Here is a 27,944-nt window from a genome sequence, read left to right on the forward strand (position 1 = left end):
TCAGCTGTAAGAAGTTCATTCTTCAATATTCCCCTTAACGAACGCACAACACTCGACCGTAATCATGCGCACAGCGTCAATCAGCTTCCATTGCCCAGGGAATCAAGAGATGTGAGCTCTATTGTGCCCGAATTATCCCCACCACTCGGTATGGTACGATTGGGACCAAAGCGGGATCCCAAACAGCCACTTCCAATTGAGCCCGAATGCCCGTTCGGACTTCAGTTTCGCGTTGTACTCGGATGGAAACGGTTCTGCCCCTCGAAACGTAGGTACGCAAGGATACGCACGTCACGCCGTTGGTAGCTCAGTCGATACGATACGCTAGCCAACGCTGGTCTGGCAATTGGAAAGTGAAACGGAGTGAGGCTCAATGTGTAAGGATAAGTGTGCCATCGTTTCATCGATTTTTGTACCGTGTGCTGGTGCAATAAGTATCGGCTGTTTGTTTTCGTCCGCTAGTCGAGTTCGAACCTGTGCAAAGTTTTGCTGAAGGTGTGTGTGTGTGTGTATCTGTGTTTAACTCACAATTAGTACACAATCGATTGTGTGTTCTCTGTTGAGTAAATTCCATTACCCTACTTCTTCTCAGTTTTTGTGTCCAGAACCAAAGTGCCCGAAAAAAGAAAATTCGCCACAACTCCACATCCTGACGTCAAAGGGCAAAGAGCCAAAGTTACCTCAGCTCGCAAGAAGTGTTTGAAACAGTGATTACAAATGCTCAAATATCAATCGATTGATGTATGCGCCAGTGAGTGAGTTAGTGAGTGATGTATAGCTTCCCGTTACAGCCAGCAAACGGAAGCGTATTCCGAGTGAATGTTCCAAGTGGCCGCCTGCCACGGTGTCAATAGTCGTGTCGTCAGTCCAATACGGGTCTTCCGTTCCGTTGCGCACGTGTATCCCCGTCTGCGGAAAACTCGACTGCTGGCCAGCAGCAGGTGAAGCGTTAGCATTGTTCCAGTTTTCGATCCGGAAAAGCGCTCGGCACGACGCTGTTTTGATGTCATCGCCGTAAAACGTCATCAGCTTCGTTGGTTCAGTTCGTTCGGTTCGTGCAGTGCTGCTCCGGTGGCCTGTCCTTGTTAGCGGGTGCTCGGGGAGTGAGTGAGTGAGCGGGCTCACATTGTCAGTCCCGTACCGGGTAGGTGGCGAATGCAGCAGGCAGGGGCTAGTGAAAATATGGTGTGCCAACCATCGAACGGTGTAGTGAATAATTTACACAAATCGCGAAAAGTATGGATAAAAGCTCTGTTCATTATACTCGTGCTGAATGCGCATGTGCTTGTTGTGACATCGCAGCAGCAGCAGCAGCAGCAGCACCAACACCAGCATCAGCAGCAGCAACAACATCAACAGCAGCAGCAGCAGCAGCTTTTGCCGACAAACCTACCATCACCGCAAAAACGAGGTAAACACTCATTTTTCCTCACTAGACGCACATTCCCGCGGCCAAACACCACATCATCACCGCCACTGCCACGGTGCTTACCACCCGGTGGCGGTAAGCCAAGTGTGTTTGCTCGTTGGTTAGGAAAGGAAAGCGCTCGGCGTGAAAATTCCGGGCCTTTTTCCCGAGACCCGCACAGCACACGGTCCTGTGCGTTTGTGTGTGTGAATGGGTTGGCTTTGACACACATTTTAAGCGTTCCGAAGAAATCATTTCTGTTTGAAGTGTGTGTATACACACACTGATTGTTCGCTGTATCGCCTGTTCGCTGTATTTGTGTCTGAACAACCCGGGGCTTTCCACGAGCTTTTTAAATAAAAATTAACCCCACCGGACCTCACAAATGGAACGTGACACAACAACAACAAAATACTAAATTGAAGCACAAGGATCGACAACATGGAAGCAGGACGAGACATCCTAGCGTCATCATCAATACCGATCCATTTTTTTTATAACGATACGCGCAACAATAAACCGAACGAAGCACTGGAGCCATCCAACCAGCCAGTTGATGCGAGAACTGCATCAAAGTTATGAATGTGAATGAACCTTTCGGTCTCACCCGATGGGGAAAGCACTTTTTCTCCCACCTGCTGGAAAATGGTAGTTTTTCTTGCTGGTTTGTGCTAGAGTGCCGTAGTGTTTCGCTTCTTTAATGTTTCGGTCCGAGCAGCGAAACGTTCATATGCAAATCAAAGTGCTGTCAGAGAGGGGGGGTGGGGGGGAGGGGATACTGGTGATGAGCTACCGACACACACACAGACACTCCGTGGCGGTAGCGGTTTCTGTGGGAAAGGCACTCAAACAACCCTTCAAAGAAAATGTTCCTCGCACAGGGATATGGCTTGTGATGTCGAGGCCGAGCTTTCAACCTTCTTTTAAACAGGCGTTCTTTGATTTTTTACCATTTAGTACTAAGTATGGGAGCACTAAGTATGATATGTCAGGGGTTTTTTGCTATCTTTTGACCGACAAGCAACAAGTTACATCAAGCTGGATGAATTTTAAAAGGCATTATGACTCTATTTATAGCCAGTCAGATAAGATAGAAAATAGTAAACAGCGGGTAAATTGCCTATTTTTTAAGCACATCGTTAAGTGAACGAGAATGTTAACGTTTCTTTAAACGTATCATTAGCATTTTTTCGACATCAATTTCACCTATTGTCCCTTTGATGGTGCTAATTAATCTTGATTTAATAAAGGGTCGTGAATTTGGTAAGGATCTCGTCTCTCTTTCTCTTTCGGTCTCTAAACCATTTGTTATGTCCATGAGAAATTGCAGGCATTAAAACGTTGCAAGGAAGGGCCTTCGTGTTCTAGGCATGATTTTTAAATGGATTTTTTTACACACAAGGCCAAGTGACATAAAGCTCCTGTCATCAATTAACTTTAGCAGCGCTCATATGTCTATTAGCGGTTGTCATACAGTGAGATACAATAACATTGTTTGAGCGATGAATGGTAAACGTAGAGAATGACGAAGGTGGTGTGAAGAAGAATTTGTGAATCTGACAATAAATCGTGAGGATTGTTTAAGAAATCCCACAATTTTTCAAATCGGTGGACTTTTCTCTGAGGCTGGTCATGGGCTAGAATGTTTAATGACTAGCCAATTGAACCTTGAATTACGCATGACCTGCAAAGAGTATTAAACATAGATCGTTTAAGATGTCTACAATATAGTTAAAGGCTCTCTATGTATAAGCTCTATGTATGCACTATGTATAAGTGCAATCGTCTGCCAATTCTTTATCCCGGTTATTCTGACAGATGCATCAACGCCATCGCTCCATCTCAATTTGAGCCTACCACGCTTCCTCTGTTTGTGTAGATGGCCTAAAACGGCTATAAGCGTTAGGTCGTCCGGTGCCATTCTTATTACATGACCAAAATACTGGACCCTAGTGATTTAAATCACTGTATAGTTAGAAGAATTCGTCAATGTAACGGCTCCTCTATTGTCCTTCCACACATACGGGACAAAAAATCCTTCTGAGCATCCATCTCTCGCAGCGCGGTTACGAGGGTTTCGTCAGTTTCGGACATAGTCCATGCAACCTTTTACAATGGTGAAAATAAATTTGGAGGTATTATAGTCTTTTAGCCAATCACTAGCTTCTAGCAACCTATTACCGACAGATTCTCGTGACAAAAGACAAAGATCTAGGCGCATTTATCGATATGAGGGTATCTTAAGAGGAACATCTCGATCATGTCGTGGCAAGGTACAATCAATTGCTACGATTGGTTACTACCATGACGCAGGATCTCTTTTGTATCAAGTTGTCATTCTGCTCCCGGGTCCGATAGTTGATGGAGTATGCGAGCATAGTGTGGTAGCCTTCCTCGATTCGAATGTTGGCGCGGCTCGAGGACCAGGTGTCTGCTGGTCGATTTCCAGTAGCCTGTCGAATACATTCAACCATTCTAGACTTGCCTTTATCGTTGGAATCATCAATGGTATTTTAGATTGTCCAGAGCCCCACTCGTCGGCGGGTCTATATATGCCTGCCAGGTCATCCCGGTCATCGTTAGGCTCGCGAGACCGTTTGGAATGCATTTGTCACCTCCTCAACTCGGTCGGTTAGGCGTTTGATTCGGGTATGTGAGCGGCAAAAACATTGATGCGAGTAAACACCTGGTGACAAAACCTATCTGTTGTGCATTACAAATGTATGTTCAATATTCGACAAACATAACAACGCCGATAGCAAATCAGTCCATCGACTTTAATTGAATAAACAAACAGATAAACTTGATTGATATGATTGAAAGTTTGGACTACGATCTTCTTGATCAAAATGAGACTCACGAACCTCATCCACCTTGAGATCGTGTTTTCAAAGGAGTTCCCAAATGTCATTTTTATACATTTTTTTCTAATCAATACGCCTCATATTACCAGCAGAAAACCAATTCTATTAGTAAGATGAAGCTCTCATTCTACAAGAGATTGGGAACAAATTTTCTATTGCTTTCCCTGTTCAAGGTTACACTTATTGGCAGTATCCCTATATGTCCCAATACAGCTCGGACCAAATTTCATGAGACAGCTTATTCCTACAAACCCTTTCCACTAAGCGACAGCAAACATCAAACCCTCGTCAACGGTAAATTCAATTAATGCGCGTTTTGATCTCGCACCATACTGTCCGGCATGATGCTGATGTTTCACCCATCTCTTTCGGCTTGCTTCGTTCAGTGCCCAAGCCTTGGTTCTTGATTGGTTGTCGTGCATTGCGAACCTGAAGGTTTATACTATCTATATATAGTGTGAGAATGTGCGTTTGGGCAGTTTTTTCCTTCTCTCTCTTTGGCTCCAATTTTCCCAGCCCAAACTACGAGACAAGAATCGTAACCAATTTTTCGTCGGCTGGCCCTTACGTTTTGCTACGTAGCTTTGAAGTCAGTGACGAGGCATGGAAAAACATGGATCGATCCCGTTGGGCAATTTCGGAGCTGGAGCTGGATGAAGTAGCAGCCAATATGGACAAACTCACGTTTTGTATCTGTCTCTAGGATGAAGATTGTTTTGGCGAGTTTGTTGTGTGGCAGGATTAGAACGATTTAATCTTGTGAATGAAACGAGATGAGCTCGAGTGCCTATCTGCTGCCGGCTGATGTGCTGTAAATGGTTGAATCGAAAATTTTATTTATTCATAGGACTCACTGTTTAAAGACGATGTGAAAATTGTTATTTAGAGGCATGAAAACCGCTTGAAGTATGTATTTGACGTTATTTAAACACACAGGAATGTATTTTGTATAATTTTACAGACACCGTCTCATTATCACCCCATGAGGTCTCGAAAAAGAAGGTCGTAATTAGCAAGCCCCTGTCAGTTGAATGTGAATCTTCATCACTCGGCAGGTGCGTTGCTTCATAAGGATTGGGCTTCAATCGTTCTGCTAGCAGTTGAAACGTTTTAAACAGCGAAAGAGATACTCCGTACAGCATCCATATGCTAGGTGTCGTGTTGATAATGCATGAAAAATACTTAAGATAAAAAATGTCCCACTGCCCTGGAGCCATGCGTGCAAGTGGTTGCGGTGTTAGATATGCTTTGTTTTTTAAAGCATGAAAAAGGGAGAGAGATAGAGCAGAGCCGGATGTGGCTGATGTGTGGGACGAAACAAAGCTACTGAGCACCTCCATCGAAAGTACCATAACGTATGATAAGCGTATGCTAATTTTATTCATCTTAAGCACAGTCGAAACATCTCATCTCAACGCGTTCGCTGCGAGGTAAAAGCGAACAAAAAATTTGCGTTGCTGGTTCGTTGTTCGGAGAATTGGTACGATTTTCCTGGACCTCCGCGCCATCCGCGTTATGGCTGGCACACACTGTACTGCATACACAATTTTCCCGAAAAACCGTACGTGATTTGAACTCGTCCAAAATTATGCTAATGCTAAATCCGTGTTTAGACACAAGTTTCAGTACGGACCCCATTGCATCGAGTGGAAATATTTTAATCGATAGTCCAAGTTGTGGTACAGAAAAAGTTCAGGGATTTTTAAAAATTATACATTTTGCTACAGTTACATTTTACATGAGTGTTGTTTCCTTGTGATTAGCCATCAGCCAGTTATATGCATATATTGTTCTTATTGGTAGGAATCCCTCTGATGTCCTTATTCAGAAATTAGTCCATTCAACACAATAACACCACAACTTGAAAATCTGATCAGTGTAACATGTTCACAGAACCTCGCCGCCCTACGAAGCAAAGAAATTGATCTTAAGTAGGTAATTTGCGTCTCACTGCGTATTACACAAGTAACACAACTACATCTGTAAATTTGTATGATTGGTGGACAGCAGACATGTCTGGGTCTGGTGTAAACATATCTTGATTGGACTTGATTCAAATTATCAATTCTGGGAGTGATGAATACAGGCTCAAGGATTGTTTTTCTTTTGTGCAATGTAGCACATCTACCAAGGCTTATCGTTTCACTTTCTGCTATTTGACGTGGTTTTTACATATATTTAGATAATTCTATTTCGTTTATATGATTGCCGAGATAAAGCAATTGTTTTCAAAACAAAGTTATCTCCATAGTTCAATACTTCTCCCAAAGGGTGCCCTTTGGTTGATCCACAGAAACGAAAAGCCAACAAAAATGTGTCAGGTTGCGATTTAGTTTCCGGTACGTAACGATTCCATCCGTTCGTGAAAGGATTCCTGAGACTGTGTTTCGCGGAATGGCACTAGGCACTAAAGCCAACACAGAGTGTATCGCTTATTTTTATTGCGTTAAATACGCCCAGAGGGAAAAGCCAGACCAGGCTACGCAGGTACGTGACACTTTCGGCGTGTAAAAGGATGGACTCGAAGGGGTATTTTGTGCCTTGTCGCTATTTGCACGTTCAACATGGCGGCTATTCTACCACTTGATGGTAGCACATGGGTGTTGTTTAGGAAGCTGTGTACTTTTGCGTTTGAGAGTAAAAATAGGAGCAGCTATAAAAAAAAATATTAGATAAAGCGCTGATTGCTTTACTATTTTTTATTTATGACGTTGAACATGGCTTTGTTTAAAAATAAATATTAGATTATACGAAATATTAGATTCCAAAATCCTTAGAGTATTTTGAAAATGGCAACAGCACAATTTTATGTTGATTTTATAAAGATCAATTCTATACGGGATTCCTGTTAGTGTGGATAAAAATGTGGGCACGTGGTTGCTATCAAAGGCCTAGTTAGCCTAGAGGTCTTGCCATCAGAAGCCCTTACCTTCCAAAAGCCTTCCTGATTAGGGGGGAACTTATAATCCAAAAGTCCTTGACTTTTAAAGTTTTCTCATAGACTCATAGACATCATAGACAAAGGACTGTAATCTACAAAAAAAAAATCGGAGGTAAAATTACAGGTGTTTCGTCGTCTTATTCTCAGCTACCAAGTGACCTCGTAGTAGGAAAGGCCTGTTCGGCTTTACATTTTCTCTTCCTTCTTCTTCTTCTCCTTTCTTGGCACTACAACCTCGAGAGGTCTCGGCCTGCCATTTCTGGCTTTCTGTAACTTAATTTTACTTGTAGTAAAGTAGTCAGCCTTACGAACGGGGAGGCGGTCTGGATGGGATTTTAACCCCGGCCCTGCCGTGTGAATATCATTTTAATAGGGATAGAGACCTTGTAATCAAAGATACCTCATAGTCCCAGCAACCTCATCTACCTTGAGATATTGTCGTTTAAGAGGTCTGATCCCCACAGCCTTGTCGTTTAATAGATCTTATTATTTACTGATCGTAAAAGGTACCCAATCTCTTGCTGAGTGTCTGTTTTATGGTTTTTAAGTACTACGATGAAGTTCGTTCTACTCTTATTCTCTCTCTCTTTTCTTGGCCTAATGAGGTCATGCCTGACATTTCCGGCTTACTAGACTTGATGATACCACGGAGTTGGATAGCCAGACCTCAATACGTGGGAACGGTTCGGATGGGACTTGAACCCCGGTCCTGTCGTAAGAACACCGGTGCCGTTGTCGGCTCTTCCAATTTACAATTTAACAAATAATTTATTGATTATTTATTTTGTTTATTAATTTAAAACCCTGAACCATAATTGAAATACATAATTAGCTATAGTCCCGACAAGGGTTGGAGCCTGTCGTTGAGAAAGTCAATGGATGGGTGGAAATCGAATGCGTTCGAAACACTGTTAACATGCTGTCGAAATGCCTAGCATAGGGTTGGACTAACCAGCACAGGAACGTAGCTGACTTACACAGAGATTGTCTCTTGTCCTTAATGGTTGCGATGGGTGTTAAAGTCGATACAGGAAAACAGAGATGGCGAATCAATATTTCTGTTCAGCGGACCTGTGATGAAGGTCCACTGAGCATAACGTCTTCTAACTGAAACAGGCTGAAGACCCATAAGACGGCACCTAGATGGGTAATAACATGATGATAAAGATGAAGATAGCAAAACCCTAAAAGATTTAGTATTTGAAGAGACCTCATCTCCCGAGGAGTCCCACTTATCAAAAGAATTTTCCGTTGAAGGGCCTTGTCACATTAAATTTCTTTTAATACACGGTTCTTAAAAGGGTCCCAAAGAAAGTTTCCCTAAGCCTATATCCAACACTGTACCCCAATGTATTAAATGTATTAACGCTTTTTTAATAGCATGCAGACAAAAAGTTAGTCATTGCTACGTGAAAATGGTCCGAACTGAATTCGATACCTGATCTACCAGATCATCCATGGACTTACTTACTTACTTATCAGGCGCTTTGCGATTTTGGCCTGCTGCAAAAATCCTCGATACCGCTCACGGTTCTTCCTCTCGAACGGGGCTAAGAGGGCTTCGTCAGTTTTGGACAGAGTCCATGTCTCAGAGGCGTATGTGAGTACTGGGACCTTAAATGTTCTGTACAGTCCCAGCTTCGTCAGTCGCGACAGGTATTTAGAGAGAAAAAAGTTTCCTTAGGCTGTAGTATGACCGGTTGGCGGCCAGTACCCTTGCGCGTAGCTCAACATCAATGTTCTTGTCGATGATGACCCCAGATAGGTGTAGATTTAGACGACTTCGGTGCGATAGGTGTGGTCACCTATCTGTACATCACCCCTGCGTAAATCAGTGTTTGTTAGCAGGGCCGCTGGTGGTACCACCATCATTTTGGTTTTCGCCTCGTTAATCTCCAACCCGAGGTTCCATGGACTAGATAAGGTTGTAAAGTAAAACTAAATAAAGTATAACTTTACATACTAGCGACCTTCAATGCACTGCATTTAAACAATCATCTACTAAGAGCAAAAGTATTAAAAATGTTAAAAAAGGAATTAAATGCATCGCAACTGTACTGTACGGGCATGCACCGAGTAGCAACAACGAAAAAATCTTCCTTTTCTCAATCTCACACCATGTGCTGTTCGAAAAACAAGATAATCTACGACACATAAAAGCAAAACCAAAGAAACGTAAAACAATCGTGCTAGAATCACGCAACTTATCAGCAACCCGTAGAACAGCTCAATCATGGCGCAGTGCGATGCTTCACTTCAGAAATGTGCACCTGCCCAGTAGGGCAGAGATACCTTCTGGCTCGCCCCATTCCCATTCAGCGTGTGTCCTTGTGTTTTTCCCGACTACTTGCGGTTGAATGATGAAAAAATAATTAACGAGAGCACACTGCATTCACTCGGAAAAGTAATCTACTGCACCTTGGCAGCAGAAGTACACCACGAGCATGATTGCCGTTGCTTTATGCCGTTTTAAGGACCCAACCCTTCTGCTGGTGCTGCTGCTGCTGTAGATAACGGGCCAGATCTCACGGATGAAAATTGTTGTGCCGGCTTGTAACTTTGCTTTTTCTTTCATTATGATCCACTGCTCTTCGCTCTTTGTTCGGCTGGTCGTAGACACATAAAGAAAACACGAACACGGCTAGATTGCGTTGGTCGACGACGGGATCTGTTTCTTCTGTGTTCCGTGCACTTGACTGCATTGCAATTATTTCGCGCAAGGGTAAAAAATAGGGGGTTGTTCTGTCGCTTGACACTTGAACGAATCATGTGATACATCGCTGATGAGTAGGGGAGGAGGTTGGCAGAAAACAAGGGTTGGCAATAGTTTATTCAAGAAGTTGTTATTTTGATCTCGGGTTGTTGGTTTGGCATGCGGTTTTGTATGTAAAATTACAGTTATTAGTCCCGTCAAGGTCTTGCGGAATTTGTTTGCTTGAAGAGCGATACTTTGTTTACAAGGTTTGTCCAACCTATACAAATATCGTGCATATCCATGAATGATTGGTTTTATACTGTTATCTATAGTTTTTCGCGTTCTCAATTTAAAAGTCCTACAAATATTTTTCACTAAGGTTCGACTAAGTTTTTCTGGCTTTGAAAACAATTTAAACTAGGACTAAGTATTTTGCACTGGTAATATTTCTGGACAAGACTCGGACTTAATTTTGACTGTACTTACATTTTCTCTGTCGTCTTTCGATTTCCGTTGATATAATTCACTGTCCTATTTTGTCGTCTTATAAATTGTGTCTGTACCGTTTATCGTGTTCATAAAGTTGCTAAGTTGTAGTTATAATTTATTATCTTAAGGGAAGTTTCTTTTCATACCTGTTGTCTAAAGTTTCATTCTAAGTTTATGGTTGTTGTCTAGACTACAATTAATTATAAGGTGGTTTTATTTCATAGAATAGTCGGATGCAACCTTCCTTCCTTGGCAGGACTACAACATCGAAAGGTGTTGACCTGCCATCGGCTTTCTGTGACTTGATTTTACCCCATCAGGTTCATGTTATTACCATATATGTTTTAAAGGTAGCTACTGACCTGAGGTGTTTTAAACACAATACTGTTTAATGTAAGTTGTTATAAAACGACTATAAAAATAATTTTCCTTCTCGGCACAACGACCTTTTATGTCATCTTTGAGTTAATATAGACTTCTTGACACCACATAGTTGGATAGTCAGTTCTAACTACGGGAGTATGCTCCGTATGGGATTCGATCCTTGGTCTTACCGTGTGAAGATCGTTGCCACTGTCACCTTTACCACTGAGTCGCTCTTTAAGAATAAAAAAAAACATTTCAACGGAGCACAAGATCCCTTTGAATGGTGAAGAATGGTAAATGAAATCTAAACCTCAAAAAGCTTGTTAAGCGCGAATAGAAACAAGAACGATATTCCTCTATGCCGAGACATCTCCTAGCTCTGAGCGTTCGTATTGGGGCATAAAGGTTAATCGCGGAGAGTAAGCAAAGTAGGCGAGTCGATCTGATTGTCAGTGGAGCGTACAATGACCTCAGTAACATAAACCAAACTTGGTGATTTTTTTTCCGAATACCCACCAGGGATCAAAAAAGCAATTAATCGAGCACGTTATATGATTGCAGATCTTCTAGATCTTCTAGTAGATGCCTCAGCAGACAAATGAGCTGAGATAAGAATAAGAACATTCAGATTATAAGAATAGTTCTCGACGCATTGCTTCAAGTCATATAAGACACATCAGCGGTTCCCAAAAATTATCCAAAACAGTATGTAACAGCAGTTTTTCTACTCTGTGTTATGATTGGAGCTTAGAAATAGCTTTTCGAATTCAACAGTAAACCGGAGGAGGTGGCATAGCTTAAAAAGATTTTTATTTGTTACTGTCGTTTTTATGACTATAGCATAAACATCTCAAATGAATTTTTATAAAACAAATTATTCCATTATTCCAAGCCGAAAACTAAACTTTGGTAGCCAAAAACCCTCCCTACAATTTCAAATTTATTGTTCCCCGAAGAAATATGGCCAACAAAAACTTGCCACCAGTGCGAATGCACCAGAGGATCAAAGTTAATTTCTTCGGTGCCAAAAATTCGTAACATAAGCGCACGTTACGCCCCACAAATTCGTGCAGCGCCACAAATCATTGCACCCGGCAGGCGCTTCTCGTCGAACCGGAGCACACTGCCAAGAGAACCGAACGAACTAATCGTGAACGACCATGCGCCTCCATTTTATCGAGAGCGTCTTTGGCTCAGTGAAAATTTTTGTTCCCTGCCGCGTGCCATTGAAACTTTGGACAAAAATCTTTCCTTTGCTTCACCTGCTTTCGATCCAGCCAGTTTCACCCGTGCGAGGCTTCTTAAAGGATCACGTACATATTTCGACCGCTTGTGTATGATTTATGCTTCCTGTTATTATTAATACGTTCATAAAAAGGCGAAACATAATTTGCGCTGGTAATTAAATTTATACGAAACACAGCGCTGAATAACGACCACACAGAGGTGCTACATATGGTGGGGTAGCCGTGTATCGTTCCAGTGCCTTTCGCTGTGCGGTGTATGTGGACCCCCGAAATCCCTTGTGAAATATGGTTTTCCGGTTGTGGAAAACCTGCTGCTCATCGGATATTCATTGCCTGCTGGGAATGCCTCTTAAAGAAACGTGTCCTAAAGCGGTATCTAAGCCAACCTGGAACGGAACGGGCAAAAACTCCTCGTCGTTTCCCACTTAGTTCTCGATTGCTCCAATAACAGCAGTCAGGCAGCGGCGAGGTACAAATTTTTGACCAAACGGTACACGTGACGTGATTCAAAGCACCGGAAGAGGGCTATTCGTCTCCCGCACAAATGCTAAGCGAACCGTGCGACTTGAGGATGGTGGATTTAATTCAAAAAACGTGCCGTTCTCACCGAATGTCGGGTAAATAATGAAGTTTAAACAGAACCCGATGGTCGTGCTTTAAAAGGAAATGGAAAGGGAATATTTATTTTAAGTAGACGGATGATTTTTTTGTACGGTAGAATTGCTTTTTCTTTTAATCGGTTTTGATTTTTATTTTCATAATAGGAGATGGGAGATTCAATCCATTTTTTAAAGTCAGCTACAATCACATTGCTGTAGTCGTAGATTTCCTTATTTTTTATTAATATGAGCGTTATCCAATCTAAAATGGTCAACATAGTTAACTTTTTACTAGCATAAATAATATTTTTTTGGGAGTCACTCAAACAACGAAATATGAATAAAACCTGCACAGAAAACAAGTAAAAAAAAATAAAAGAGAGGATAATTTCGTTAAGTATCTTGTAATAAACATAAGATTAATTTTGCATTATTTATACTAGTGCCGATATCAACTGGGTTAGTTAAGAGGCGAATGAAGTTTCAAAGACCCAAAGCCTCTATAAATAAACGAAAAAAAAACTGGGTTAGTTAGAGAGCAATAGAAGTTAACAATGTTCGATACAAGATCATTTGAGCCAAATTCATATTTTTAATTCATTGCTATTTATCTTAGGATATCTGCCTGGATGTTAATTTTCTCGAGAAAGTCAGGCCTCAATTTATTTGCCGATAAGCTTATGTAAAAAATGCACTGAACCATCGACTTTGTTGAAGGGATTCCATTTAAGTTGGCGTTAAGAGCCCAAGGTAGAAGAAGAAAGAATGCACGTGTAAATTTTCATCGTACTGTTTCTAGCCTGTCTATTTTGCACTCTTTCGTGTTGTATCCAAAAAAAAAAAATTTTTTAATTAATTTTAGCTCATAAGCAAACTTCAAATGCATACCCTTCATACAAGAAATTATCTGCTTTTGAAAGCAAAGTAAGTTCAAGTTTTAGAAATATCAACACAATTATCACTGTTTATGAACTCTGTATAGAAAATCGATACTTTTTATTGTTTGCACAATGCACAATCAAAATTTTTACTGTCCCATAAAGTCTCAGAAAAATTTTCTTCTCGTTAATGCTTTTTAAGAAAACGGGTTTAATGGAAAGAAAGAAGAACATGGAAAATTTAGAAGTGATGTCAAAATCATTTATAAGTTGATTAACCGCCACGTGGTTACCAATTCCCAAATAGAGTGCGTTGGATCAGTTCATCATTTGTGAAACTGAGTCGCTAAAACAACATGTTGTAGTTTAGAAAACTGGTCGTTATAGTAGTCTAATTGGCTAATTGGAGAATGTTTCCATGAGCTTATGCCTGGCGAATAGACAGGGGAATGATCGTATGGACAAGGACAGCAAGGATGATTCGGCCATGTGAAAAAGTGTAAAAAAGGCCATGTAAAAAAGTGTGGCTCTCTTTAGTGAACTTTTTGCAATGATCTCTAATCTATTTATTCTGTCTATTGTTGATGTCAACAAATGATATTCATTTTCTCTAGCTTCTTACTTGGCGTTACAGCCTTCACCTAAATCCCCGGTGCTGTCGAGTGAAGTCCGGCGCCACAAACGCCTGGGTCACCGGATTTAGTTTTGAAAGACGGAAAACGTACTGGAGCAAAGTTTGAGGATAAAGAATTAGACGTTTCATGCAGATCCATCAAAAACTCAAATGCAACTAACGAAAACATTTTGAGTAACTCTGCCAGCCATTTGCAGTCTTTGAAAAGCGACGAAAATGATCCAGAACATTGATTGATATTTACTGTGATACTGAGAGAGTTGATTCTGGGGAATCCAAAATGTCCCCGACCGTGTCTCATAATGGACATCTAAGCTGAACATTCTTGGAGCGAAGATCATGTCACCAAATACAGGTGGGATCAGCTAGGTATGGTGTATTATGAGCAGCTACAACCAAATGAACAAATAACAGGGGAGATCTACCGATGATAAATAAAATATGATAGATGAATTTGCCATATCGTCTGTTAAGCATCTTTAACAATATGTTGGAGGTCAACAGCTCCCGCAAGAGTAGAGAGAAGTGAAAGTTGTCACTATCTTGAAGCCTGGCAAACCACCATCAAGATACGATTCGTATCGGCCAATATCGTTACTGTCGTGTCTAAGGAAACTCCTTGAAAGGATGATTCTTTTCCGGTTAGAAGAATGGTTGGAATCAAACAACCTTCTCTCAAATACCCAGTTTGGTTTTCGTAAAGCCAGAGGTACTAATGACTGCTTAGCCCTTCTGGTTACAGAAATAGAGCTTGCTCGGGTACGCAAGCAGAACATGGGATCTATTTTCCTCGATTTACAGGGGGCATTTGACTCAGTATCACCATACAAGCTGAGTCAAAAATTAGAAAATGTGGGGCTGGGTCCAAAGTTGAACAACTTGCTGTTCAACCTTTTGTCGGAGAAAGCTATGAATTTCAACAATGGTCATGTTCAGTTAAAGCGGACCAGTTTCCATGGACCAGCACAAGGGTCCTGCTTGAGCCCCCTGATATACAACTTTTATGTAAGTGAAATAGATTCTTGCCTAGCTCCGAACTGCAGCATTAGACAATTGGCTGACCACGGCGTCATATCTTTTGCAAGCAGGGACGCCGCCGAAATAGAACTGGCTTTACAAACCACTTTGGCCAACCTTGTCGAGTGGTCTGAAAACCTTGGTATCAAGTTCTCTGCAACGAAAACTGAGATGGTAGTCTTTTCTCCTTTTAGCGAGACGACAAAAAACAGGAAGAAAAGACTATTTGACCCGAAAATTGATGTCTTTTTGTACGGTGAAAAGATATCAACTACCGACAATTTTCGATACCTTGGTGTTTGGTTCAATTCAAGGCTAAACTGGAGTACACATATCACCCATCTGGTGCAAAAATGCAGTAAAAGAATCAACTTTCTAAGGACAGTCACAGGATTCTGGTGGGGCGCACATCCATCAGACGTCCTGTGACTGTATAAGACAACGGTTCTATCCGTGTTGGAATATGGAAGCATATGCTTCCATTGGGCATTATCGTTGTCTTAGACTCGCACTAGGGAGCATGGAATCAACACACAACATGTCCCTAGAAGTGATGACCGGAGTGATGCCGCTGAAACTACGTTTTGAAATGCTGTCACTTTGCCTTCTAGCCCGATGTTAGTTCCGGTCATTTTCAGGGATAAGTATGGCCATTTAGACCAAATAAGCCAGTATTACACTGACGGATCATCCTCTAAGGAAAGCACAGGCTTCGGTGTTTTAGTGAGTTCGCCCAAGCATTTTTCAAATTGCGGGAGCCGTGTAGTGTTTACACCGCAGAACTAGCCGCAATCTTGTACGCACTATTGATGATAGCAGCGAGACCTTCGGATCGAAGCACTAAGATCCCCGAAGGCTGGTAAGAGTCAGGATTTCCTTACCATGAAAATCATAGAATTGCTTGGCTCCATGTTCGACAAGGCGTTCAGGATTTCGCTAATTTGGATACCTTCTCATTGTGGAATTCCCGGCAACGAGAAGGCAGACTCACTGGCCAAAACAGGTGCCCAACAAGGCGCCTTTTACGACCGTCCAATCTCGGCCCGAGAGTTTCTTCGCCTGCCACAGCAACTTTTCCTGTCTCGCTGGCAGAGCATGTGGGAGGCGGACGATCTCGGGCGATTCCTTTTCTCGATCTCTCCGCAAGTGTCCCTGCGGCCTTGGTTCGGTGGGCCCGCATGATGTCTCGACTTATGTCGAATCATTTCGCGTTGAATGCTCACCTGCAGCGTATAGCTCTAGCTCAGACGAAGGTGTGTGGCTGCGGTGACGGATTTCACGATGTGGATCACCTTCTGTGGTCCTGCGAGGGGTTTGTAGTGCCACGGGTGATCCGTTGACGAAGCAACAGCATCCGGGGTCAAATTCGACACCAGCAACAGCATCCGAGGTCAAAGTCGACACCAGCAACAGCATCCGGGGTCGAAATTATAAAATAAATGGATTTGCCATAGAAAAGACTGACGTCAGTTTCTCTGTTGGATTTAACCGATTTATCAGATATTTATTGTGTGTTAAAAATACAAATGAGATATTAGTGCGAAGAAGTAAGAAATATGCCACATCCATAACCATTTCTTCTTCGTTCCTTCTATTTAGAACATCGTTGCGAGATGACCTATACTTTTTCACCCATGGATGTATCCAAATTCCGACAGCTAACCAATAAAATTTATTAAATCAATCTCTTTACTCTATTCTCTAGCCGGTAACACTGCCGATGGCGCCAAGGACCATTGCAACAAAACTGTCGATATCTACGAGGACATCTCATCGCCGGAAGTGACTAACCTGAACCGAAACCGACCACTAACATGCTGGTACCGGTTTCGCAGCTTCCGCGGAGCGCCACGCGATTGGGTACTGCGGTTGAACTTTAAAAAGTTCAAAGTAGGAACGCTACTGAATGCGACGCACTGCGATGGCGGCTACTTGCAGGTGAGATTATTTACTAACCCATCAACCTTACGTCACTGGTTGTGATTCATTTCCATATCCGTAAATAACGCTCGTTTTGATCGGTGTTCCGGGACGGAATTGTTGAGCTGTTTTTTGCCATATAATCCTTCGTTCTTTCGTTCCAAAAAATGCATCTCCACAGTTCACTCAAACTAAAAAAAAACACTCACCCAGTCTGTGAGAAAGGTACATCTTTCTTCATTACACCAGTACGACGCCAGCAAGAGCAAAATAAAATACCGATCCGTTGAATTGGCAGTTCGGTGCGACGATTTGGCATTCGTTCCAGGAAATGAATTTTCATCCAATGGATTGTACATTATTTATTCGTTCGAGCAACTTGTCACGTACGCCAACGGCAACATCCGATTTACTCCGTCCAACTCAACTTGCATCGTGCTCAACTTTCGTGCAACAGCGGCCACCGATCGAACCGGTGGAATTCGGTGCCAAAAGTTCCATCGTTCCATCGGGTGGCAGCAGCATTCCGTTCCGTTGCTTTTTCCACGCGAAGCTGAACAGGATCAGAATAACCGTTCTGTTTCCATCGGTTGATGGAGGTTGTCGTTTTACGTGCGCTGTAATCTCGGTTCCGGTACCAACAGTACCAGCAGCTACCATTGAATGTGTGCTATTGGCTGAAAATGACAGTTGAAAAATTTCTTTTCCCAACGCTGACGACTGACGTTGAAGGAAATGTTGGAAGTAGTTGATCGAAATGGATTTTAAATGAATGCTGATAGAGCTGGGATTCTGGCTCATTTTTTTTGTCGATGGCAAGATGAAAGGAGCATAATTAACTTCTGACAAACTACACTTGTAAAATATGAACATATAAACTTCGCCACTTTATACGGAAGGAACTGATGAAATTATAGTTGTGCTCGTTTAATCCACTAATCGCGTAATAATGAGGATCAATGATAGTTGCTAAGTGAGTGTGGCCTTCCGACTTGTGACTTGTGTCTATTCGACTACGTGGTTTGAAATATTGATTGTCAGTCATTCCATGACCAACATGACCTAGAAGTTTGTTTAGTCTAGAACAAAGAGACAAGACCCAAAAAATGTCTGACTAGGTCATTCCGCGTAAAGTGACGACTAAGATTGGAACTCTTTCCCACGTGTTTATTAGCCCAGTGTTATCGATCGTACTATTGAACACCTTCAACTCAACCCAACCATAGCACCACATATCGAAAATCCAAAGACCACACACAACGTACAAATTCCCTTTGTTGCACAGTCCCGAGCAACTGCCGAGTCATATCCAGCGACTCGTGGAAAAAAACAGTGGGAGCGTCACACCCGCAATATGAAATGCGCAAAACTGCCACCGGCAAATGGACCGTCGGAATTGACCTCGTCATCGTTTGCCGCATCTTCGGAACGCTTGGTCGTTTTTGCATTTTCGTTCGCGCGCCACTCGTGACACCTAACGGCACCATATTTCACGACAACGACGACGAAATGCGGATAATCCTCTTAATGAGATGAAATTATTTCATAAATTATGAACAATTCCCTTGGCGGTGGTGAAATGGTGCCCTGATTTCCAATTTTGGTTCGTTAGCGAAATCATATTCCTTCAGCCGGTGCTTCTCGACGCACGGTAGTCGATATTGGAAGGCGTTCAAGGTACGGTTGCCGGGCTAGGTTCAAGGTTCGCTTGATAGGCGACGTTAGGAAAATGGTAACAATGAGGAATTTATGAGACATAAGAATGTGCAAACCCGAGCACTGCAATGAATAAAAATTTTGCTGCTCAGACGTCTAAAGCTCCAGAGGTCTTCTTCTTCTGTGGCACTACAACCTCGAGAGGTCTCGGCCTGCCATTTCTGGCTTTCTGTGACTTAATTTTACCCGTAGAAAAGTAGTCAGCCTTTCGTACGGGGAGGCGGTCTGGATGAGATTTGAACCCCGGCCCTGCCGTGTGAAGACCGGCGCCGCTGTCGCCTCGACCACCGGACCGCCCCATCCAGAGGTCTTATCCTTCTGATTATTCAGGCCTCCGTACGGTTCCAGGTGGGTTTTGATACCAGTCCCTTCATGCGAACAGCCATAATGTAGTTATTTAAAATTTGTGTGAAGGAGCACCCAAGCTAATCTAATCAGGTATTGAATTGATGCAGTCATTTAAATATAATTCAATAGATTCCACGTAGCAATTTACTTGGTATTGGTCTGCTATAGAAATCCTCAACCCCGATCACGATCTAGCACCGTGAATAGCGATGGGAATGTCGTCCTGAACCTAAGGTTCTGAACCTAAGGTTCTGTACAAAAAAAAACTGCTCCCGTTCTGTTCTGAAAAAAAAATGAATTGTCCCATCACATACCTTGATCTACCATGAATGGGATGGGTGAGATCGGATGACAGTTTGATTGCATGACGTCTTTCACAAAATCTCTCATACATTTTTTTCAACTAGTCTTTTGGGGCGGTCCGGTGGCCGAGGTGAAAACGGCGACGGTCTTCTCACGGCAGGACCGTTGTTCAAACGCCATCCAGGCCGCATGGAAGCCAGAAATGATAGACCTCTCAAGATTGTAGACCCAAAAAAGAAAAAGTAGAAGTAGTCGTATTAACGCCATTATTCCGGCTCAACTTGAGCTTTTCACGCTTCACGCGCTATCCTTGTTGACGGCCTAAAGCGATCGTACGGGTTGGGTTGCCCGGTACCTTTCATATGACATGACCAGCGCCGAATCAAGTTTCTTGCGATCTGGGTCTAAGCTAAATGAAGCACATTGAACCTGCTGGTCGAGGGAGAGTTAAATGTGAGTTCGAGGCTCCTTTCCTGAATGAGTTCCTCCGCAGCCGCTCTGTTCGTACACCGTCTAACCCGTCTTACTGGATATAGACTGTCGAAAATGAATATTTTCAACTATCTTCTTATTGTTCGTTTAACGCTTTGACTAGTCTTATTGATATCATGTGCGATGGGATTTGAACCCCAGTCCTGCCATGCAAAGACCAGCGCCGCTGCCGTCTCTACTACTGTTCTTCTTCTAACAGGACTACTGTTCTGTTCTGACAGGACTACTGTTCTTCTTATAAAAAAAATCATTTTCAGTTCACTTAAATCAATTCATTCGCCGGTTTAATACGATCTGATTTCGAGCAAACATAAAAAAAATATTTCAATTGAACAATTGTATAAATCCTCCTGTGTGTGAGACACATTCTAATGCGTAATTGATTACCATTTCCAATTACTCATTTCAACATACGCTTCACAACCTAGCCAGACAGTAGTAGTTTTAATTGCTCTCGAAAAAAAAAAACAACATCTCCACCGTCAACCGCTTTTAATATAGCACTGTGTCGTGTTAATTAATCGAATTTTATGTAATTAATCTCGTTCCCGGGCGCTGCAGATAGTGGACGGCAATGCCAAAACCGATGTGTCAAACCGTAGAGAGCCGGGTCAATTTTGTGGCGAGTCGGAGCAACCGCAAACTTTCATCAGCGAAACAAGTGCCGTCAAAATAGTCTTTCACACCGATAATTTCACCGACCAGGTAAGTGTATGAAATTTACGCCCGTTTTTATTTGTGCCTTGCAATCAGTTGTTCTTGGACCGGAATGGTACGGAGGTGAGGGAATGTGTTGGAAACATACAATTATCTTCTGGAAACGCAAATGGATGGTTAGTAATGTGGACAGTAAGACTTGGGGCTCAGCTTACTATTTCACTAAGGTTTTATTTTTTAAATTCTGTTACACTGCACGAAATAAGAATAGCATCACCATGTCTTTCGGTATTATTTTACTTAACATTACACATTTACTTTACGATCGGTTTGCAAGAAAAATCATGGAAAAGGGTGCGAAATTAAAATAGCACCACAATAACAGACATCAATAGATGCCAGAATTACAAGAAAAAACAACATTTTCAAAATATCAGAAGTGCGTGTATAAGTAATTAACCCAAATTATTTACTTAGCCGTGTCTATATGGCCAATATAACTTTTTCAAAGGCATACAGCTCAATCAGTTCTTAGCATCCATGGGAACGATGCTACACTTTATTGAAGTTGTCCAATTGTTTGTTATTATCAAAACTGCTCAAAGAAAGGATAAATTAGAACTTTTGTGATGGTTAAAGACCCGTGACCATTTAAAATCTATTAAAGTGTTGGGTGAAAATCATACTTTAGTCAGTTTAGAGCTGAGAAACGCGGCATTATTAAGCTCAAAAACGAAGTCTTGACCCTTCCAAGATTTTCCATGTTCAAGTAATACTATTTCTAACCTTTAGATACCCTCCGAATTCAGTTTCGGTCAGATTCATGCCAATAAAAGTTGTGCTTGAAATTAAAAAAGCGCCTTAAATTTTCAGTTCACTAGCATCACTGTTGGCTAAAACAAAATGTTGCCAAGTATCTGAATGATGATTCAGAAGAATTGAACATAATTTAACACAATAAATCCATATATATATTCACATTGATCCCCCGAGGATCCGTCGTTCTATGCAATTGATACTGCAATTCTTAACGAATAATCGATGATGTGCTTTACTAGCTCACTAACTTTCTACAACTATCAGCTTATAACGCACCTTGAGTTATAGATTTGAGATCAGTTAGCTAGCTAGCAGCAGACGGTTTTAAAGAAATATACGTATTTGGCAGATATTTCATTCAATTTTTTTGATAAAATGCCTGATTTATGGTTTGTTTAAACCTTTACCCTCCTTTAGAACTTTAAACGCTGTTCTCGACCTTTTGCTCTAGTACTGGATATAGTAAAGGAGATGTTTCAAACAATTTTTTTCACTAGTTTTGGTATAAAACTGCATCTTCAATGAAAACTTACAACAACTTAGTCAAAAACGAGAAAAGAACCATTAAAAAATTGTGCAAAAAGCTTCGATTGCTAAGTTCGCACGCTTTAACATGAATTTTCTGGCTTGAATGCAAACAATCCTAAAATACATAGAAATAAAATTAAAAAATAAATAAAATAATAACTTAAAAATAAATAAATAAATTGCAAAATAGATGTATCGGTAAGTAAATGTTGAAAATATTGCCAAAAACTCAACATGGTGCTATTCTTATTTCGCACAGTATAGATACCGAAAACGATAAAAACTAGCTTGCTTATCAGTACGTAAATAAATTACGTGGAAATGAAAATTCTTCTCTTTATAAATGAGTTGTAAGATGTCAAACAGTAACCTCCCTCACTCGTGGATGGTTTTTATCACAACGATCTGTTACTTCGCGTGTTGGGTCAGGAACACACCCAAGCCTTTAGTATATTAGGTTGTGAATCAAGATAGAGATAAAAATAGCGTGTAGCCATGGTCAAAACGAGCCGCACTCTCATGCCCCCCAAAGCGAGAGAGCTCAATATCCTCCAAATGGCAGAACGAACACATGGAACTGTTTAACAAACTCCATCCCGTTAGGGGAGGTTCACCCGAGCGTTCTTGTTCTCTGGTAATTCCAAAGGATTTTCACCTCCGAACAAACTGCTTTATTGCCGGTTCGCCGACTAAATGGTATCTGAGTAGCTAGCTCCATCTCCTGCAATTGTTTGCATAATGATAGTGTGTCTGTGTGTGCGTTTTTTGTTTCCCACATCCAGTGAATGCTTTCCTACGATCCCATGGGTAAAACGAGAAAGAAAAAGTTTTAAGTGATGAGAGCTTTCGTTTGCGTTAGCACATTAGTAAAGCTTACGCGAGAATGCAATGTTTGTAGTAGAAGATCTTGACAGCTGGCTTACGACGCTTGTCGCTTTGCTATTCTCCGGGGTAACACAAGGCGTATAGCTGGCTGGAAACTTTACTGGATAACGGAAAACTTACATGAATAATTACTTAACATGTTTAATATGTTTGTAGAAGACTCAAGAAACATGTCTTTAATTGGGATAGTTTGCTTCTTCTAGAAGGAAACCATATTTGTACATCTTCTGTTTGATATCAAGCAGCCTCGATAAGATTAGTTTTATTTATGCTTTAATGATGCAGAAGCTTTATTCACGGGACTGTCAAACTACCAACTCATTGGCAACCATGTCTCCTGATCCTGATCAAATTTCGCCCCCGAATCCCTGCAAGTCTGGTCGATTGCGCTTTGATTTCACCAATTGAGCACTTTTGAATCAATCAAAAGGCCGGTGCGGTGTCAGTTTCCAGCATCCATGCATTCCCCTTGCCCTACCAACTACCGACCTGCATTGCTCATTTCGGCAAATGAAGCTGCATTTGAGTGGAAACCTGATTGCCACTTTACGGCACCATGCACGATTCGATCGATCAATACCTGTCACTAATGGAGGAGTCTGTGCATGTGTTGCCCTACGGCCCGGGCACACGCGGCTGTGTTCTTCTCTTTGCAGACATATTTCGCGTTCGACTCTGGTGCCGAACAACAAATGGAAGTATTCAACCGATACGGTCCCCACCCGGAACTTTATCCGAATCGTCGCGGTGAAGTGGTTCAAGGGTAAGTACCGACTAGATGCTGCTGCTCACGACGACGACGCCAACGACGACGGAAGCGCGTCCATGTTTGATATGCAGGAGTCTCCCAGTCAAAAGCCAGCCACCGCAGCGTGGCCCTCAATAAGCAACGCTCCGTGTGGGAGGCGGTGGGGAGGATTTAGCGCGAGTGCATTCATTTATTCAAAACTATCGCCCAAAATTGATTTATTCAATGAATATAAATGACTACTTAAGGGTTGATTGAAAGTATTGCGCGGGGTGGTGCTAAATTTTATCCGTTCCTGGGCCCGTATTTAGGTCCGCGAGCCATGTTTGTTCGTTCCGACCCGTTTTTGGGTCCGGAACCGTGCACTTGCACTAGCTAAGCCCAGTTGCACTAATATATGGTCCCTTCTCTCTTCCTGCTCTTCCGGGTGTTGGTGCTGCTTTCCGATGCATTTATTATTATGGTTTGCCCTACCGCTTTTCGGTTGCACCAGATCGTACTGCGAGCGAGAGTTTCGCGACTGTCGACTGCAGACCTGCTACGTGCAATCGCCCGCTTATCCAGGAATATATCCGCGAGCGCTGAAGTGTCGCTATCGGCTACACACGCGGCTGCCTTTCATCAAGCTCTACATCCAGAACGAACAGTTTGCGGTGGACGGCCAGAGGTAAGTGGGCGCACCCGGTGTGTGTGTGTATGTGTGTGAAGCTTGCGGGCTTTGATCTTTGATATTGATAATGTATCGAACGCTTCTTCCCGGTACCCTCTGTCCGGTTCCAGGTGTGAAAACATCATGACATGTCCGATGAAGGAGATAGGGTCCGGGTCCGAACACTGCCCGTACGATTGGCTGGCGGTGTACGATGGACGGGACGAGCACGCACCTCCGATCGGCAAATTCTGCGGGATGGGCAAATTTCCCTTCAGTATTATTGGTAAGTGTGTGTGTAACTAGCCAGTTTTGCTAGGGTTGAACAGACCAAATTCGCAACGAGTCGCGTTTTATGGAGATCGTTTTTTTTTTTTCTCTATCGAGTAACGTTGAGCGGCGTTACGTGTCAGTTATATCAAAATGCTTTTCTCTCTCCTCACAGGAACATCTCAGCATATGTATGTGGAGTTTGTATCCTCGCCCGCTGGACCACTGCTCAACACCGGGTTCCATTTCAATGTGGGTAATTGGCCCGGGCATGTGGAAACGGTCGGTACCAAACATGGCGCATGCGATTGGCTGCTCAGTTCGGATGCTCTACGTGCCACCAGTGCCTCGGAAGGCATCTTCCTCAGCGTGGCTCACTGGTATCCACCAAACACCTCCTGCAGCTACCACATTCAGGGCAACGAGGACGAGGTGGTGCGCCTTTACTTCCCGAGGTATGTTTAGCGTACACTTTAAATCCATCAATCCCACTCCATTCACACACCACATTTTCTTTGATCCCCATCGGCTTCAGCTTTCGAATAAATCGTATCGAGGCACCGATCATCAAGCACGAGGAAGACTGTGCCGAATCGCTCACGATCTACGACGCCAACAATCCCGATCCGGCCCGCATTATCAAAACGTTCTGCGATACGTTCTCGCGGCCAATGGAGAAGATCGACTTCGTGAGCACAGGTCGCTCGTTGTACGTAAAGTTCCTCAGCAAAACAGGCTCGTACAGTGGCAGCTCGCTGTACTACTGGGCCCACTACGACTTTTTCAACAACACAAAGTTTGGTGACCCGGTACCGAACACGCTCTGCGATGAGGTGTTCTACGCGTGGAAGTATAGCCGAGGAGAGCTGAAGTCTCCGCGGAACACACTCATCTACAAGCGAGCTTCGGGCAGTGATGTTCGCTGCCAGTACAAGTTCATTACGGACCGGCGTTTGTTTTCGCGTGTGGTGGTCGAGGTGACCTCGGTGACATTCAAGGAGGTGCCGTACTCGATGAATGCCTGCACGCGCTGTCACGAGGAACGGGTCGATAAGCTCATTCTGTGGGAAGAACGGGACAAGAGCCAGAACCGATTGGCCTGCTTTTGTGATAATATCCCCCGGCCAGTACGAATCATTTCTTCCGGAGATCAGATGAACCTGGAGCTTATCATCCAGGGGCAGCACGCGACGACAAGCTACTTCAAAAATCCAAACACTCTGTTCGAGGCGAACTACGAGTTTGCTCACGGCCCTATCTGCGGTCCGATTACGTTAGGCCCGTCGCCCGACGGGGAACTAGTGTTTCCGTACAAAAATGCGCTAGGATTCCAGCTGACCGAAAACCGTAAGGAAAAGTGCATCTGGGAGCTTAAGGTGGCGGCTCAGCGCGATTTATGGCTTCATCTGGACAAGGCACGGTTCGCTGAGCGTAGCTGTGAGCATGGTCGCATAGAAGTGTATCTTGCCGGACGGCTTGAGCCACGCTTTATCATCTGTCCGGAGAATGTAAGCCTGGCGAGGGATCTACCGATACTGTCGGCGGCGGAGCTGGGTGCCGTGGAGAACGAGAATGAACCGCTGCCGGTATTGATTCAGTACACCGGGGACAGTGCCATTGGTAAAAATGCTTTTAAATTCGTGTGGACCGAACTGTTCCATCTACCTCGGAATGCCGACGGCACGCTTGCAACGTCGGCCATGTTTAAGGACAGCTGCGATTTCTACTGCCCCGGCGATCAGCACGTGTGCATACCGGAGTATCTGCTGTGCAACGGCGTACTAAACTGCCCGAACGTGACCGGCCTGCGCGTGGTGGAGAGCAACATCGACAAAAACTACGAGTACATCGAGGAAAATTATCTACGCACCGGACTGTTCGACAAGGAGTTCCTGCTCAACATCGAGTATCTGACGGACGAGTCGCCCGAGCTCTGCCGGACGAAATACATACCGGGCAGCAGGCCCGGCCAGGTTGAGCTGCCGGACGTAGTAGAGTGCTTCCAGTTTCCGGTCGCGCAGATGGTTGTCGCCGGCATCGTCGTCAGCACGCTCATCATTCTGGCGTTCGTCATCTACTGCCGGCTGTACGGGCAGAAGTACTACGAATGAGAGGAACCGCACTAGCGCTGGCTGTAGCGTCCCTGCTTCCGGTCCACACACTATCTCTGATGGGCAGGTAAGTTTAGTTTAGGTTCTTGTGTGTGTGGGTGTGTCTCTCCTTTTCTCTCCCGACACCACTTTCACTTCGCTCCCGTTCATATTAGTTGATCAGCAGTGGGGTAGACGCAACGAGCGAGCTTACTGTGTGTTGCGCAAACGAAACTATAGTTACATAGCGAGGGCACACCATGTCACGTAGGACGGTTTTTAGTACCATAGAAAACACTCCACTTCTTATGATCTTACTTTAAGCACTATTTTGAGAACCGTAGTACTTTTGGCGCAAAATTTGACGGAACTTGCATCGAGGCATTTCCCCATTGGTTTTGGTGCAAACGTTCAATCCTCACAAAACGGTGGTTCATTATAATGACCCATGATGGGAAACTAACAACATAAAAAACAAGCCGTAGAAAGTCAAGTTCGCACTACCAAACTCAGTAGAAAAAAAACTCAGATGGGAAACCGTTTTCTGCACCAATTGAACTAGTTTAGGGAAAGTTTTCTTTACCTTTACTTGGAAGTAAACAATAGTACCGGTTCGATTCGATTCCGAACAAGTTACAGGCAGGGTTACAAAAACGAGGGAAGAGCCGGCAAATTGTTGGAGACAACTGGTAAACTTTAGAGAGCAACAGATACAAACAGTTGGCAAAATGCACCAATACGTATTGCCGGGTAGCTTACAGAACGGTGCGCGTACAGTGGAAGGTGTGACGAATCGTTTCATTGAAACGAGTATTGTTGAAAGGCGTGTGTTGGTGAATGACGTTAAACAAATAGGCAAATAAAAAATGGCAATTCTTTACGATAACGAAAATGAATTAAAATAAAACAAATCTTTGCACAACTTGTACATAGGTAAAAACAAATGAAAAAAAACTAAGAAATCCTAATTAAGAAACAAAACAAAAACACTCACAAATAAATAAGAACCAGCGTGGACTTAGGCCAAAGTAGGAAACGTAAGGGAAAGCGAACACGATTCAACCGGCAAAAGCGGGGAAATCCGTAGTGGAGTCACAAATCTAGGGAATATTATGAATCAATTTCAATTACTATATACAACGGTGGCAGGGAGGAACACAGTGAAAGACAAACACTAAACGGAATGCCATATATTCAGCGTAGTACATTGTTGGAGCGCAGGAGCCGTGGAAGCTGTTTAACGAGTGCGGTTAAGGCGTAAAAAATAGAACGAAAAATGTTATTAAATTGAGTATGTAGTGAATGTGTGCGATCGGGCGATCCCCTGTTGGGTGCAGGTGAACAATAAAGAGAACTGGCATGTGAATGCCGATATAACGAA

The 27,944-nt window shown here is 43.0% G+C and overlaps 1 protein-coding gene across 2 annotated transcripts; it reads left to right on the plus strand.

Moving 5' to 3' along the window:
• Positions 1 to 215: 215 nt before the first annotated feature.
• Positions 216 to 27,944, plus strand: LOC118506318. 2 transcript variants are annotated; one of them, XM_036043268.1, is made up of 9 exons: positions 216 to 495; positions 593 to 1,411; positions 16,844 to 17,076; positions 20,479 to 20,622; positions 23,463 to 23,569; positions 24,048 to 24,221; positions 24,335 to 24,489; positions 24,649 to 24,928; positions 25,009 to 27,944. In XM_036043268.1, exons 2-9 carry the CDS (start codon positions 1,156 to 1,158, stop codon positions 26,582 to 26,584), a joined length of 2,925 nt encoding a protein of 974 aa, XP_035899161.1. In that variant the 5' UTR covers positions 216 to 495; positions 593 to 1,155; the 3' UTR covers positions 26,585 to 27,944. The 2 variants fall into 2 exon arrangements, with proteins under 2 accessions (XP_035899161.1, XP_035899162.1); XM_036043269.1 differs by having other exon boundaries at positions 250 to 272.

The sequence above is a fragment of the Anopheles stephensi genome, chromosome 2 (genome assembly GCF_013141755.1).
Source record: "Anopheles stephensi strain Indian chromosome 2, UCI_ANSTEP_V1.0, whole genome shotgun sequence".
Taxonomy (NCBI): Eukaryota; Metazoa; Arthropoda; class Insecta; order Diptera; family Culicidae; genus Anopheles; species Anopheles stephensi.

What these genes read in the sequence shown, in the direction of transcription:
- LOC118506318 (XM_036043268.1), top strand. Translation starts at nt 1,156, where the DNA reads ATGCAGCAGGCAGGGGCTAGTGAAAATATGGTGTGCCAACCATCGAAC. An exon ending in CGCGGTGAAGTGGTTCAAGG is followed by an intron (nt 23,570 to 24,047) that starts GTAAGTACCGAC and finishes CGGTTGCACCAG; the next exon opens with ATCGTACTGCGAGCGAGAGT. An exon ending in GTGCGCCTTTACTTCCCGAG is followed by an intron (nt 24,929 to 25,008) that starts GTATGTTTAGCG and finishes CATCGGCTTCAG; the next exon opens with CTTTCGAATAAATCGTATCG.